This window comes from Toxorhynchites rutilus, chromosome 3 (genome assembly GCF_029784135.1).
Source record: "Toxorhynchites rutilus septentrionalis strain SRP chromosome 3, ASM2978413v1, whole genome shotgun sequence".
Taxonomy (NCBI): Eukaryota; Metazoa; Arthropoda; class Insecta; order Diptera; family Culicidae; genus Toxorhynchites; species Toxorhynchites rutilus.
In genome coordinates, this window is record NC_073746.1 from 271,234,396 (window position 1) to 271,251,597 (window position 17,202).

At 37.5% G+C, this 17,202-nt stretch overlaps 1 protein-coding gene across 14 annotated transcripts in view; it reads right to left on the bottom strand.

Annotated features, from left to right (window-relative positions):
* Positions 1-17,202, bottom strand: part of LOC129777919 (glutamate-gated chloride channel) — a 179,071-nt gene that overhangs the window by 79,388 nt on the left and 82,481 nt on the right. For 9 of the 14 annotated variants that reach the window (XM_055784503.1, XM_055784496.1, XM_055784507.1 and 6 more), the window contains 2 exons: positions 17,086-17,169; positions 16,860-16,972 (listed from right to left, as the gene is read on the bottom strand). In XM_055784503.1, the coding sequence (XP_055640478.1) occupies positions 16,860-16,972; positions 17,086-17,147 (175 nt within the window). In that variant the 5' untranslated portion in view covers positions 17,148-17,169. Of the gene's footprint in view, positions 1-10,828; positions 10,897-16,859; positions 16,973-17,085; positions 17,170-17,202 lie in introns of those variants that run through there. The other 5 variants (XM_055784501.1, XM_055784505.1, XM_055784506.1 and 2 more) reach the window with 1 other exon arrangement.

Consider the following 17,202-nt stretch of genomic DNA (forward strand, 5'->3'; position numbering starts at 1 on the left):
ATAACTTATTTTTAACAAAACTTGTCTTTTTTTGTAATTTTTCGAGCTTTAAAAAAACCCCTATATAACGCCTTAGGTATTATCCTGAAGTTTCAAAATATTCATTGGAAGTACTTTCATCCAGCTGTCAACAGCGTAAGTGAAGTATAAAAATGAAAAATACATTATACAAATGTACCTTAAACAACAACCGAAATAACCGAACACTTCACTTTATTACTAGCATCCTAAAAAAAATCGTGAAAATTCATTATTTTTCGACATTCCAGACAGGGGTCTTTGAATATATTGATTGCAAACAGAGCATCAACGCCACTAAAATTCTAGTCATTTTGAACCCAGAATACCGGCTTTTTTAGCAGTGCCCCTAGTGGTCGGTTCGTTAATAATTTGACGTCTATTTGTTTTGGAAGTGTTTCTCTTGTTAAAACTTCGGTAGATCTGCTCTGTTCTAAAAGGTGGCGTATGCTGGAAGTCGAATTATCAATCTATTCGTGCCACCACAATTGAATTGTGAAAAACAATACGGAAAAAAAATTTAACTAAAAGTTAATTTTCATTTAGAATTTTTTTTTCTTATTTATGGGTTGTTAAAATTGCATCAGTAAAACAAAACAAATCATAAAAAGGTTTTCTCATAATCCTCTGAATTGTATAATGTTTATACATGATTTTTTTTAACTTTCCCTTCAAATTTTTCGTCAATTTCATACTTGAAGTTCCGCTTTGAGCAAACATAGTTCTTCGCTTTCAAAATAGTGCCTGTAATTGTGGGTGCCAAACGATTTCCGGACTTTGCTTTGTTGGCATTGTAAAGCGAAAATATTCGCTCAACACTCGCTGATGAATGTTATCAAAAAGTGTCTTACAAACGACCTTAGCAATGGATACAATAATTTCTAATCACGCCTTTCGACATCCATCAGCTGGGACCAAGTTATATCAGAGTCACTCAATTTTTGCCCCATATGATTCCTCTTGAGTAGCCTAATTTTTCAACCAATCCTTGTGTATAACCTGCTTCAACGAATTGAGGAAATTGGTGCATCAAATCATTAGGGTTTGGTAGCTTGACGAAATTTTAAGAGTTTATCAAGGCAACAGTTTCGATAACCGAATCGTTGAAATCAAATCGCTTTGAAATCTGTTTCACGAGTTTAATATGGAAGTCTCGAAAAATCGATTTGATGGTCAGCTTCCTAGCTGCATACAATCCTTTTTCAGCTTCTCCTGCATCGGAGACAACAAAATGTGCGACTTCACGTTAGATAATTTGGTGTCTTTCTCAGCGCAAAAGACATTAAAAGCAATATAAGAGGTAGCATTTAAATAGTTTTTCAGAAGCAATAAACGTCACTGAATTACACAGAAAATGCATAGCAGTTTTATAAACGTTTGGATATTTTGTCGTATTTTGCTCCACAAAATAAATATGCTTTGATATTATCGAACACTTCTCGAACTTCAGCATACAGACATGTTCATAACATAATCATAACATACCAATTATGAGAACACTTGTAATACTAACCTCGAGTCAACCGCGAGTAATCGGTTACATATTACTAACATAGTCTAAGCAAACATTGTCAAAATATTGAACTCCCGGCCCCCTTAGGGTGACGCCATATGAGCCTTAATAAAATATATATTTTGGATAAAAAAAAAAAACTAGTGTTTTCGTGTCTTGGCCCTCATGCTCTCATCGGAGATATGCTACTCAAATGATTTCGAAATTTTGGTTCACAGCCACACTGACGAAGCAAATCTGACACGGTGAATGACCTAAAAGGTTAAAGCCGGCCGAAATAAACCAAACCAAGCAAAACTGACGTAAGACAGCGCAAAATCTTCCGAAAAAAGACACACAGACCATGATTATCACACCACAATATCACAATTTGGTAAATTTTATAGAATCAAAACGACTTATCGAAAAAAAACCTTTAGCAACAATACAGAATTCTACTCTGAGGTTTCGAATAGATTGTTTGACGCAAATTTTTCGTTCGCTTCGATTAGTAGTTGCTTACTGCGGATATTTTTAACCGATTAACCCATTAACGACCAAATGTAAAAATTATTTTTTTAACAAAATCCATTGGTGTAATTTAGATTATTGGCGTTACAGAAACCCCAATCTTCAAAAAAAAATTTCGTTCTTCCGTTTTCCGGATTATGACAAAAAATCGAAAAATCGCAAAACAGAAACATTGGCCAAAATCTACCCGAAACCATTTTTGTTCCTGTAGGAGGCTCAATCCAATGGTTTTTCTATATGAATATATTTTATATATTTATATTATCTTTTATCGAAGTAATACTGTAATTACATATTTTCAAATTTTATAAGGTTTTGTTTTTTGTGAGGTTATGTAAGGTTATGTACTTTCCGTACATAGTTGCTTTAAACCGAATTTATCACCCAATAAACTTATACCAAATTGAATGAAATTGATAGTAGGATGTAGCTAATGACTAAGCTATCATTTGATGCCAAAACCTTGCAATATGGTTGCTTTCCAGATTCATGTAGAATTATCAAAGTTGCTGTTCGATTTTTCGAACGCTTGGCATAAAATGGGTTAATCGAACGATTAACAGACATCACTCAGCAACGCACCAAAGTTTTGCTTGCGGGCCGCGAAAATTACTACTTCTCGCACGTCGTTAAAAAATAATACATCGGTAAAAGAGACCAGATGAACTGTCACCAAAGTAATAGAATTGTTAGTTTGTTGACAGCCTGGAAGCCTGGATCGGGGATAAATCGGAAGCTGAAAAGCACAGCGACGACAAAAAGAGTGGCCGGCGTATCCAAGAGGAACCTCAGTATATGAGGATAGTGACTAGGAATCGCGACGATTAACAAAACAAGACGGCCGAAACAGTATCCTGAATGTTGTACACCGTGAACAATATATTCTCATACCCTTTTTTTTACCTCGCTGTAGTAGTGAAGCAGCAGCGCATACACTAGCTTTGTACTGGTGTGATCTTGCACTATGTTTACGCAATTCATTGATGGATCTGTTTGATTATTTTCATTCAGTGTCCATTGTTTATCAACTATGAAACAGCTTCGTGCTGTGGTGACTAGAAAGGTTTTGGAAGAAGTGCGCCGGGCGCTATTTTCAAAAGTTTAAAAAAACCTTGAGAGTGTAGTGTGATGTCGTTTACCGTGAGCAGGGTTGCCAACTATAATTTTCAAAAATCAAGAAAGCAAATAAAAATCAGGAAGAAATCAGGATAGCACTTTTCATTTTGATTCATTGTGCATCGTAAAAACTTCCCGACATTCACTAAGACGCGATGCGAGACAAGACGAAACACTTATTGTTCTTACTATTTTAAACGGCTTAAAATTTACCTTAATTGTTCAATTAGGGTACATTTCAAACCGTTTGAAATAATAAAAACAATAAGGTTTTCTTCTCGTCTCGCAGTGGCGTCTTAGTGAAAAATCAGGATAGCTCATATTGTGTTGTACGGAGAGTACGGAGACTTAAATTTTTTCAATTATATTCTACATTCTTATTATTTCGTTCTAGAATCTTTCGCCATCTTCCACGCAGGTTAAAAATTCTATCCTCCCAGAACACGTTTGTTCTCACGTATTTTTTGATGCTGACCATTGAGTTGAAGTTCTTGCCATTGAGAGAATTTTGCAGGGATCTTCTGATTGTTTATATATTTTTTTCCAAAAACCTGCAGCATCACTATATTGATTCGCTGAGAAATCAATATTTAGAATTTCTTTGAATTCAACGTCCATACTTTGGAATTAATCTTTATTAATCAATTGAGAAAAGCATATCAGCAGTGGATGGTACAATAGATTCTCCATTAAATTTGATTCTACTTTGAATCTGACGATCAAATGTTACAAAAAATCATATTATTTTGACTTTGTATTAAAAAAAGGTCCTCTTAAGTCATCATATTACACTCTTAAACATATTCCTCGTATACGAGATTTGGCTATTAAATAACGAGACTGCGCGCCTGGAGGGCGCTTTAGAAGGGTGGGGAAAAAACGGATAGTGCGTTTGGTAGCTTGAAGTGTCTGCTATAAACGTACGAATACACGTTTTTGTCACTATAGTAGTTTGCGAGCAGCAGTGGTTTGAATGGAATGTGGTTTGTAGTGCGCGTCGGAAATCATGTGTGACGAAAAACACGTACAACAACGCACCTGCCCATAACGCGCTGCCGGTGAAGCAATTTTTAGCCGATAAGGGCATTCCAGTGCTCGAACATGCCCCGTACTCGCCAGATCTAGCCCCATGCGACTTTTTTCTATTCCCCAAGATCAAATCCATGTGTTTTTTTTATCCCATTTATTTTTTAAGGCTCATTAGCATTTTAGCTGTAACAGAGCCGAATTTTAATCGTGTACATGTCACATGGTTATCATATCTATAATTAGCACATTACACAGTTGCCGTTCGCCAGTATTCCTTCTATACCATTACATATGGTACATTCACACAGTAGTCATTTAGGCGTAAGAGTATTCTTTCTGTTCTTCCATTATCCAGTTGGACCACCGGACAGTTGATATTGATCCATTGTTGGGTTATTTATAGAACAGCAGCCCGATGTGTCTTGCAGAGCAGAGCAGTTGTATGGATGAATCGATCTTATTTCGACCGTGGATCGATCTCCATCGCTGATGATTGTTGCGTGGACGTAGCTATTCTGTAACAACACAAAGATGGTCAATGAGGGTCCTGAGTTTTGAACTCACGATCGCAAATCCATGTTGAAAAGTAACCAATTTCAGTCCGTAGAAGAGGCGAAGGAAAAAGCGACGCGGCTTTTGAACGCCATCACAAAAGAAGAGTTTCAACACTGCTTCGAACAATGGAAAAAACGTATGGAAAGGTGTGTGAGGAGCCAAGGGGAGTATATTGAAAAGGAGCATATCGTTGTACCGTAATTTTTAAAATATAACCCTTTTTCGTAACCAGTCGCGTTATTTAATAGCCATACCTCGTATATACATCATACAAGTTAATGTTGTTCCTTAAACGTAATACCGTTATTATTTTTTAAATTTGGCAAATATTCCGGTTTCATAAAACTATCTAGCACTGTTTTAAAAAGCCTTGAAATTTGTATGCATAGTGAAAATAATTCGGGTGTTTTACTCTGGAAAAGCTTATTCAGTCTATTTGCAACGTTCATACATATTGATAAATAAGTTTGGTACTCATTTGTACCAGGAGAATTTAATTTAATGTAAGCATTATACATATGCAGACCGGTGAGCTGTAATGCCAGTTCTCATTTCAAAACCAGGAAAACTTTTACATGGATCCCAGTATATTTTCTACGGATTCAGGGTCATTTCTGAACAATCTGACAGAATTGAGTGTTTGTCAGGATGTCAGGGAAACTCAGGAAGGTTGGTCACGGTCAGAGATCGTGAGACTTCCTCGTTGGATGAGATTCGACAGAAGACGTTGAACAAAATGAGCAACTCTCCTACTATCGTGGCACGGTGGACAAGATTTTGTCTTTTCGGATGAAAAGATATTTGTCTTGCTACAGTCAAACAGTGTCCAAAAATGACAGCTTGTGGGCCTACAGTTTGAGGAATATCCCAGATAGTGTCAGAAACATTTCACGGTTCCCAAGCGCCGCATCCGTGATGGTTTGGGGAGGTATTTGCTAACGCGGTAAACTATCACTTGTTTTGATTGGGAAAGACGGTTAAATTAACACTATACACTGCGTTTCACAACTATAGAACCACTCATTTTTTCTGAGTTTCCAGAGATATGTGACAAATCGGTTGAAATTAAGTATAAAGTGTAGAATACAATAACTATCCTCATTTATAAGACTGGTCATTTCAACTTTATTGTTGTGTTCAGGCGCGAAACATTCAAAAAACTAAAATTCCAGAGTTTCGTAACTATAGAACCAGATAGAAAAACTCTCGCCATTTTACAAAATTAACGTCAATTTGACATGAATTACGATAAGTTTCGAATTCGTAGGTTATCTTCAGTTCTCAATCAGTTCAAATAACCCATTCGGAGTGGTTACGACCAAGCTGCGCAACGTTGTAGTGTGTATCTCCTTCTAAGCTCGTTTAAGCTCTTCAAATCACTCATTCTGCTTGTAAGCTGCATCTACTACTCGTCCGATCACTCCTCGTAAGTTCCTGACAGGGTTTTGATTTGGTGAACAAGTTGACCAGTCCAGAATCTGAAGCCCCTATTCATTAAACCATGCTATAACTTTCCAGATTTTATGAAACTCAGAAAAAAATGATTGGTTCCATAGTTGTTAAACGCAGTGTATATTATAAAACGGTGGTTTTGAAGAATGCCGTAAAGTTAAGCATTCCAGGGTGAAGGGGAATAATCATTACGTGTTTCTGCCGGACGCCTTCTCATACTGCGAATCTGGTTCAGAAAACGTGTTGCGAAAATTTGACCGACTTTTCGGCCAAAGATTAATGGCCTTCTGGTTCATCAGATCTAAACCCCTTGGATTATTTTGTATGGTCACACATACTGTCCACACAGATAAGCGAGCAAAATGTGTCTACTTTGGCCCAGTTCAAGGCCGTGATCTTCCGAATTTAGAACGAAATACCGATGGAAGTCGTACGTGCCGCCTGCGATGGGTTTGAAAAACGTTTGAAGCTGATCAAAAAAGTTGAAGGCGATGTTATTCTGAAGCATGTACCATAATTAATCAACATGATATCACCTTTCATTCTAAACGATACATAAATAAACAATAAAATCTGAATATCGTATATAAAATAATCGAAGTTGGAATTAGTCTGAGAAAATATTAGACACGAGGTAAACGAACGGTGGTGGACGAAGAATCTAACGACAACGCAAATTTTAGAAACTTGGACTGGAGTTTCGTATGCCTACCGGAGAGAGAAAGGTAGCATACATTTCTCTTTCCGGTAGACATTTCACTTCGACAAGTGAAACAGTCGAAGCTCGCTAAGAAATATCCTAGCAAAGCTTAAAACATCTCAAATACAAACAAGAAAGGAAGAAATATCTGATTCGTCAGGTAATCTGTACCAGAGAATCGCAAAGCTACATTTTCATTGTAATGAGAACGTCAACCTGGAAATTCACGTGCCTGTAAAAAATGTCCGCTGCCTTTTCCGAAGCAACGCAATTTTTCCGTGCTGTTCTGGTCGGATTCGACATCCTACCATTAAAGAACAAAGATCGTGGACTAGTATGCCGCCAACGATGCAGAGGTGGTGCCCTTGAATGAGAACTCTTTCAACGGGCCAGTGCTCCGCAAAAAAAAACATTGGGCCATCGGTCAAACTTGCCTGTAGAAGATTCAAAAACTGTTTGGAGCGACAGGCTTTTTAGGATTTTAAGCGGAAATTTGGTAGCCAAACGCCAAGTAGCCATGTTCGAGCAATGACCTAACAGTTCGGCTGAAAAGTTCATAAGCTTGACGTCTAGATGGCGACTCTTGCAAAAATCTACTTGACTATCACAAAGCACCATCTTTCAATGGATACATGTCAAAATTTGACAGCAATCGGTCGATTGGTTCGTGAGTTACAGCATGAGAGTGAAGCAAGTTTTGTTATTGTGAAAAAAAGGAAAAACACAGATCAATGAAAACGATGGCAAAATTGCATGAATTGGGCTTCGAATTGCTTCCGCATCCACCGTATTCTCCAGATCTGGCCCAAGCGACTATTTTCTGTTCGCAGACCTGAAAGGAATGCTCGCTGGCAAAAAATTTAAGACCGATGATGAAGTTATTACCGAAACTGAGGCCAGAGTACTATAAAAATGGTATCAAGTTGCAAGATATAATCGCTATAATCGCTGTATCGCCCTCGAAGGCAATTATGTTGAATAATAGAATTGAATTTTGCAAAAAAACAAATGGTTTTACCTTATAAACTTTTCCACAAAAATACATGATGACGTTTTTTGAACCGCTCGGACTGCTTGCGCCATTTCTGATATACGTCAAGATTCTGATTGAGGATTTGTCATCCGAAGAAATCTACAAAGGGATGCGAGTCCTACGGCGTACTCCTTTGCCGTTTGCCTTCGCATCAAAGATGAAGACGGAGTCATACGCTGTGCTCTGGTATCTGGATAACCTAAGGTTCTCTCTCTTAAGCCCGTGTTTATTCCGAAGCTTGAGCTTCAAGCTTGTGTTCTCTGAACCCGCATGCTGAAATTTGTGCAGGAAAATCAAACAATAAGTGTGTGTGTGAAGGGCGGCTTTGTGGACCGATTCTACTACAGCTCGGCACTGGATACGATCTGACCCTGGTAGTTTCAAGTTCTTCTTAAAGGGTGTGTCACATCAAATTGCATCACGGAAAAAACGCTGTAGAAATTTAATTTTTAAGAATTATATCTTCAGCTTTCGCTTATAATCAGATAAGAGTGTATAGATCACGTTGGCCATGCTTCACTGTCAATTTTTCGTAAATTTGGAAAAATATCGTCGAACGAAAAAGAGCGTCGTGAATTATTCCTGTGCACTCATTTCGAGAATCCGGAGTTGTCACATCGGGACATCGCTAAGATGCTGGGAATCGTCCAATCCACGGTCAGCAGAGTACTAAAACGATACTTCGAGAATCTAACCATCGACCGGAAGGCGAAGAACGGCAAAAATGAATGCTCCGTCAGTGAAAAAGATCACAAGCGCGTAGTTAAGCAGTTTAGACGTGATCCAAGAAATTCGGTCCGGGATGTCGCCAATAAGCTGAATTTGTCAAGTTCATTCGTCCAGCGGACCAAGCAGCGGGAGGGCCTGCGTACATACAAGGTTCAGAAGGTTCAGCTAACCGCGACGAAAGGCAAAACATGGTGGGGAAGACGCGAGCCCGGAAGCTGTACACCGAAATGCTGACGAAGCCGCATTGCCTGGTAATGGACGACGAAATCTACGTCAAAGCGGACTTTCGTCAGCTGCCGGGCCTGTTGTTCTTCTCCGCAGAGGACAAATTCAGCGTTCCGGAGGAGATTCGCAAGCAGAAACTATCCAAGTTTGCCAAAAAGTACATGGTGTGGCAAGCGATCTGCTCTTGCGGAAAGCGGAGCGCCCCCTTTGTGATGACCGGCACGGTAAACGGGAGTGCCTACAGAAGCGCTTACTACCACTATTGAAGCAGCACGAGGGCCCGACCATCTTCTGGCCGGATCTCGCTTCGTGCCACTATTCAAAGGACGTGTTGGAGTGGTACGAAGCCAACGGGGTCACCTTCGTGCCAAAGGAAATGAACCCGCCCAACGCGCCGGAGCTTCGCCCAATAGAGAAATATTGGGCGATTATGAAGCAGGCCCTCCGGAAGAACCCAAAAGTTGTCAAATCGGAGGCGGACTTCAAGAGAAAATGGATTTCTGTTCAAAAAAAACTACAACCTGACGTTGTACAGAACCTTATGGACGGGGTAAAGAGGAAGGTGCGAGCATACGGGCTTGGGCTCGAAGTATGAATAAAAAGAAAATGCCAAAAGTTGTTTAATAGTTTTTATTTTTTAAATTTTCAAAAGGATCGGGCGAATTTCTACAGCGTTTTTTCCGTGATGCAATTTGATGTGACACACCCTTTAGTTCACCGAGTGGGAGAAATACTGAAGAACATGAAGACTTTACAATGAAGGCGGGTAAGGTCATGCTTTAATCCTGCTGACGAAGCGACCAAATGGGGATATGGTCCATACTTTCCTGATTTGATTTTTTTCAGTCGCAGAAGGAAAGTTTAGGTTTTATGTACAAGAGGGGATATGGTCTCGAAGACATATAATACAAAAAACAATAAAGTGCCTAAAAAGTATTCTACCGCACCTTTGGTAAGCTTTTCATACAGCTGAGAGATGTTTCAAACTTGGTAGTGGATTTGATCGAAAACATTTTAACAGATTTTAACACTCGTGCTATCAGAATGCCAGCTATTACGATGGACATCCTTGTAATATTGTTTCCCCAGCTACAGTTACAAGATTAAATAGGCCAATCCGATTGGCATTTCTCGCGTGTGAAACGACGAGGTGTTTGCTATTTAGTGTGCATTGTTTACATCTGGGCCAAGAAGCGTTTCATCCAATATGAACAATCGATTCGTTTTAAACGAACGTCGGATAAAAAATTAGCGACTAGACACGAGACCGTAATATTCTATCGTGACAAAGCTCGGCCACATGTTGGTATACCGATTGAGAAATTTGGAAAATCGTGGATGGGAAGTTGTTGTTTTTTTTTTGTTAAATATTTGTTTTCCGTTTTTAACTGGATCGCTGTATCGGAACTAGGTACCATAAACCATGATTCATGAGTGATTCGATATTACACCTCCGTAACGAAAATCAGTAGGAGAATGAACAAGCTGTGAATGATAAAGGTAATGTCAATGTATGGCGGTGAAAATTTACCTAAACTAATCGTTCAAAACGTTCGATGTAGTAAATGACAATTCTAGAAATATACTAGATAGAGTGAAAATTGCTATGGTTTTTGGCAAACTGATCGGAGCAAACATAAAATAAAATCATTATGTTAGTAGGAAGAGGCGTAAAGGCGTTCATCGAAAAACATGTAAACTGTTAATTACTGCTAACTTGATCTAGTACAATAGAAAATAAACTAACGGCGATTCGATTCCTCAAACGGTTGCAATAAATACGTATCTGCAGATTCATTAAATCTAGTTAAGTTTGAAAAGACCGAGCAAAACGTTGATATCAATGAGCAAAGGGTAAATGTGTGTAATTTCGCAACTTTTGTGTAATACAGGAAAAATGAAAAACAATAACTGCTTGCTTGGTATGTAGGATCGAAACGGGACTTACCATCTTAATGTCACTAATTGTCATGATACTTCGTACAAACAGATTGATACGAACAATGGCCGGACCGTCTGCGGTACGTTTTGTACGTGGGTACGTGGTGAGATTATTTTGTTGTTATTTCGAGCATTGTGTTTGTTTTTTGAATTTTTGAATTACGCGTTTATTTCATGGATGGGTAATTTCGGGGGCGAACGTATTTAGGGAATTGTACCAAATGAGACAATTGGAAGAAAGCACGAGATAACGGTTTTGAACGAGAGAAAAGAAAATAATTTATTAAACTGTCAGGTGGCAACATTTTTTGTTGTTTATGAGATAAAATATTGTTTAATGAAAGCAATTTTTGATGTATAGCTGAGACTGCGATCAACTGTGGTGCGCTCAAAGTTATGTGTATTTTGCTGTTCATTGAGTGTGATCTAACAAGCATTTATGGACAATTTAAAACAGTTAATGTATTTTCCATAAAATGAGTGGACAGCGTGCAGCCCTTGCTCCAGTGAAGCATTGTAATTATTTGGTGTAACAAGTCTGTAATTGTCGCGGGTTATTAATCCTACTATATTTTAAACAACGATCGAAGCAAAAAATTCCGAGTATGTTGAACTATGATATTGAACTATAATCCAAAGAGAAATTGTTGGCGATATTACCATCAGGTAGAGATGAATGTTGAATAGTATTTACAATAAGTCTTATTAAAATCAACGATATTGTATGGTTGTAATGAATAGAATTATACGGTATAAGTGGCGACAGCCACATATAAGATGGAAGATTTTCATAAAACACGAAATAATGACGCTAAACTGGGTTCACTGGCGAAAAGTTTATCCAGAGACTTAGGAGATTTCTGCGATACATTGATTGAGAAAACGGGTGCTTATATGATATATTGATGATATAAATTTGATTGTTTGTTTGCTCGAAATTTATGTAGAAATGGCATTTTTGTTATTGTTCAAACTCTCAAATTCAATGTCAATTTCTATAGTTTCATAATTGTCATTCGTTACAGTCTGTTGTTTCCGTTTTTCAGTTTTTCAATTAGATCTGAAAATTCCATTAGGCTTGTTCAGCTCGAATATTTTTCTCTGGAACTGTGTTTGTTTGCTCCTCAAACTTTAAACTTTAATTCTTCTTCTCTAGTATCGGTGGAAACTAGACAAACCATGGTTTGTTCTCGATTGGTTCCCCATGATCTGACCCAATCTCAAAAAGATGCTCGTGTTGATTGGTATAAAGAAATGAAAAAAAAAATACAATGGCGGTACTACGGAAGACTTTGTGAGACGAACCAAATTGAAAAAATGGTTTTGAAAAGCTGTCAACCGTCCCACAACAATAAATTCAGAACGGTACATAACAATCTCATTGTCAGAAGCCTTCGGTGCTACAAGAAGAACGAGTGCAAGCTGTCACACATCTCGTCTAATAATCCAGTTAGTCAGAATCTATTAGAAATAGCTGTATCGTTTTTTGGGGATTTATTGGAGAGCTGTCATTATAAGTAAGATCAAAATTTGAAGAGTTTCGAATTTCAAACCAATGTCAGATGTTGATCGTTAAGGGTTCCACAGAAATAAATCAAGATACAATCAAGCATTTGCGGAAAATCCACGGAAAATGACACGTCAGGCTTCATAAACGAAAACAATCGCTCAACAGTTCTGAGTGCATTTTGAGTTGGTCGATTCAATTTACACCGTAATTCGTATTATTACCATAGCGACTGATCTTATGTTGGTTTTTTAACCTATTCCTATGACATTTACTTGAATACCATTCACCTTAAACATATGCACCCAAAGACATTAACCTGAATCTCACAAATATAACATTTATTCGAAAGCAATATTCACATGAATTAAAAAAAATCAATTTATCATTTCTGGTGATAGATTTTCATAATCACCCATATCCCAGATTCAGATTGGATTTCGCAACTCGATCGATATTGATATTTTGCATTCTGAAATCCGTTCGGCATTTGCAATTGTGGCAACCTTGCCTTGGCACAAAACATACGTCAAAATCATTCATTTGTATCTGTGAAGCAATTTACTCAGCAGACCCGGAGGCATATTGAATTATTGGGACAAGAATAAGAAAAAAAATACTTGTTGTTATTTGAACACTTTGAACACGTAATTCTGACCCTTAATTTACAATCTATATATTTATGAAAATGGATAAAAATGGAAATGTCTGTATTTCTGATTCTTACAGACTTGAAAATGAACCGATCGGCGTGAAAATTTGTATGTAGTAGGGGTTAAGGGGTTAAGGTTTTGATGAGTTTGAGATCCCTCGCCCTTCTCTACAGGGGGGGGGGGGGCTAGGTCGGATGGTTTGCCATACAAATGAAACACAAATTTCTGCATAACTCGAGAACTAATCAAGCAAATGAAACCAAATTTGACATGTGGAAGTTTCAGGGGCCAAACATATTTTCATGGAAAACGTAATCGAACCAAATTTGGCATGTGGAGGTTTTGGGGGGCACGAAATACTTCTATGGTGATTCGACACTCCTCCTACCTCTCTAAAGGTGCTGCCATACAAATGAAACACAAATGTCTGCTTAACTCGAAAACTAATTAAGTAAATGGAGCTAAATTTGGCATGTGGAGGTTTCAGAAGGTAGGAAAGGGTGAAAATCGGTATTTTGCTGGTGATATCGGTTATGAAGCAACAGGGTGTCGCAGAACGAATTCCAATGGATATTTTGAAACTTTAGGCGGTACCTCAAGCAGTGCATAGGGGTTTTTGAAAATTCGAAAAATTGTCAAAATTGCGGCTGTTACAGCAGATGCATCGATCAAATGAAGTGGCAACCTTGCCAGCTAACGCAAATCGTATCCCGCTAGACCCTACATGGCTGATTCGAATTACAAATGACAGCGATAGAAACAAAACAAAAACAAATCTTCTAAGCAAAGTGATCGCGGTTTGAATCAATTATAAAATTAAAAGTACGTGCATTTATTGAATTCGTTACATTTAAAGGGCCACTGAATTGTAAGGAAAGCTAATGAAATTATTATGTAACAATGAAATGTTTATATAAATATTTACAGATTTGAAACAACAAATAAAGCTGATCAAATACAGTGTTAGCCTTTTTTAAAATTCGAGGTCATCCGCAACAGCGGCCTTTTTTGTTAAAATTGAGTTTCATGAAAAATCGTTTCATAGCTCATGAAAAATCGAAAAAAAATGAGATATCAAGAAACGGCTATGTAATGCTTTAGGTAATTCATGTTTACATGCTGATAAAAAAATTCAGCTAAATCGATCGAGTAGAATCTGAGATACCGATACCACCAGCTGAAATACCATGGTTTCGAGAAAAACACGTTCAAAAATTCGTGCAGCAATTCGATATCCTTTGAGTTGATCTCATACTTCTGGCTGTAATTTTTTAACGAAATCAAATATCGAAAAATCGTTTTAGGACAACGTTTCTGATTCGATTTTTTCGACTTCCCAGACCGGGGTCCCCCTATTTCAAACAGCTCTACAGGTTCAGGTGTTGAATTCATCCCAAAAGTGTTTCATTCATGCACCAGTTGGAAGCCGAGAAGCATCGTATGTTATCGATTGCGAAGTTACAAAAAAACACAATTTCGGAAGAGAACTTCAAAATTTTTTCCAGGGGATGAAGTTCACCGGGTCTACTAGATTATTGTACAGCCATTCCATGCCAAACCGATATAGTGGTTCTCAGATTTTCGTCAAAAGTGGTAGTTTTGTTCTTTATCGCAAATTATGAGACCCGTATTTTTATTTTTTTTTGTTAGGGTGATCATTTCCATTTTAGGGTGGTCCAAAAAACCATTTTCTCGCATTTTTGCCAAAAATGACATTTTTCAAAAACTCATAACTTTTGAACTACTAGACCGATTTAGATGATCGACTCATCAAATTAAAGCCAATTACCTGGTCTTTTCTGAAAAAATACTATAACTGCAGAAAATTTGAATTTTGCTTTCGTTATTGTTGATTGTATTTGTTTTTTATTGTTTTCATAGTCTCGGGACCAAAGGCGTTCTAATTTTTTATATTTTTAATGGAAAGCTGAGGATTTTTCACACAACATATCTCGAAATCAGGGAAGCGTTTTTTTTTTTGTTTTTGTGTTATGATTTTTTTTTAGTAGGCTTTAATTTGATATGTCGATCATCTGAATCGGTCCAGTAGTTCAAAAGTAATAAATTTTCGAAGAAAGTCATTTTTGGGAAAAAAGGGGAAAATAATTTTTTTGGACCATCGGGTAAATTTGAAAAATCATAAATCAAAAACGAAAATTAACGCCTCCTTGGTTTCGAGATATGTTGAGTGAAAAATCCTCAGCTTTCCAGAAAAAATATAAAAAACTATAGCGCTTTTGGTCCCGAGACTATGAAAACAATAAAAAACCAAAACAATTAATAATAACGAGAGCAGAATTCAAATGTATGCAGGTATGGTAAAAAAAAATACCAGGTGATTGACTTTAATTTGATATGTCGATCATCTGAATCGGTCCAGTAGTACAAAAGTTATGAATTTTTGTAGAAAGTCATTTTTGGCAAAAATGCAAAAAAATGTTTTTTTTGACCACCCTAAAATGGAAATGGTCACCCTAACAAAAAAAAATAAAAAAACGGGTCCAATAATTTGCGATAAAGAACAAAACTACCACCTTTTAAGAAAATCTGAGAACCACTATATCGGTTTGGCATGGAATGGCTGTTTATTCACTTTTCCACTTTCACTTTTTTTTAACGCAGCCCCGCTGTATTCTGATTGCACTGATTGCAAAAGCCGCAACTTTTGGATAGAATCGAACTTAGAAGACCAATGTGATGCTTTTAACTCTGCTTATCAGAGGCAAACATACAGATAGCATCTAATAATAAAACTTACGCAATCGTTGAATTAATAATGCATGTTAGATCCGGGTGAGTGTTATACTTGGGTGAATGTTGCATTCGGATAAATGTTATGCTCGGAAAAGTGTTACATTCAGGAAAACTAAATCCGGATAATGTCTCTCGGGTAAATGTGTTTCGGGCAGATGAAATTGGGTAAATGTTATCTATTCGTTCGAAAGTTAAGTTGTATTTCTCTGTCAGACTTTTTATGGAAAATACAGTATTTTTTCGAATGGTTCAACACTGAACAAAAACCAAATTCATTTAATTTTCCGGCAACTGGAAACATTCTATCAGCAATATTTTGAAATTATTTATGAAACTCATCTTCCGCCAGGTTTGTCTATGTCCGCTCTTGGTCATGTTTTGTCTTTTTTCTCTTCTCCATTTATGATTCTGTTCCAAAGAATATACTCATCATCACCCAGGTGGTCAATTTCATTGATTCAACCAAATAAACCGAAACCTCCGAGAAGATGATGTACGAAAAATTAATAAAAAAAATTTGCTGTTGATAGAAATTTCTATAACTTTCACACATCACATTGTCTCAAGGTACAAATATCCACATCGCTCTCTCGAGGTTCCTAGAAGCAGGAATACACCCAGATGATACTCCTGCTCCTTGACAACAATTTGGTCGAAAGAATAATTCACCACTGGGTCCTCTCAACGTCTGGGTTGGTTTTCCTGTTGGCAATTATTTTGTTTCTAAAATATTTTTACATAAGAACATCTTGTGGGCAGATTAGCGTTCGAAATTCATTCATCGTTTGGTCTCGTATTGGCGCGACAGTACACGCGACTGAGGCTCGGTTCAAGATGAAACCGGGCCGAACACGCTTGAATTTGGAAACGTGAAAACGGAAAAATAATACCAAATGATAGGAAAACCGTCCGATCAAAATGAATTACTGTCAGTATTGTAAAATCGTACCAAAAAAAGAGAAACAAAAAACAGAAGCAAAATCTCTTAACTATCGTTGAAAAATTTTTTAACAGTTAATGATGGTAAAAAAAGAAGTTACGAATAGATGCAAGTTTAATAATGCAAGAGCACTAGTTGTTCTAGATTAGAAACGAAAATGGAACTGGAACTGGGATGCTCTTACCTGTCCCGTTGATGCCCGATGGACGGATTCGGGCGTCATATTTACCCGCTCCGAGGATTTGATCGAGGATTTTCTTCTCCTTCTCGCGAAAATTGACTTTGGCGTTGTTTGCTCTGGGATAGAGGAAAAGTTTGAAATCGACTCGATAGTAGTGGTTCGTTTTTACGCTTGCATTTCATTGGAATTCAGGAACGGTATGATTGCAGATTGAAATTGGAATACTTACAGTGACGCACTACACAAGCAAGCAAAGTAGAATATTGCCCAGAAGTAATGGCCCGGGGCCATTCTGAAGAAGCTGAGCTGGATTCTGCAATGGGAAAAGGAGAGAAAATATCTTATA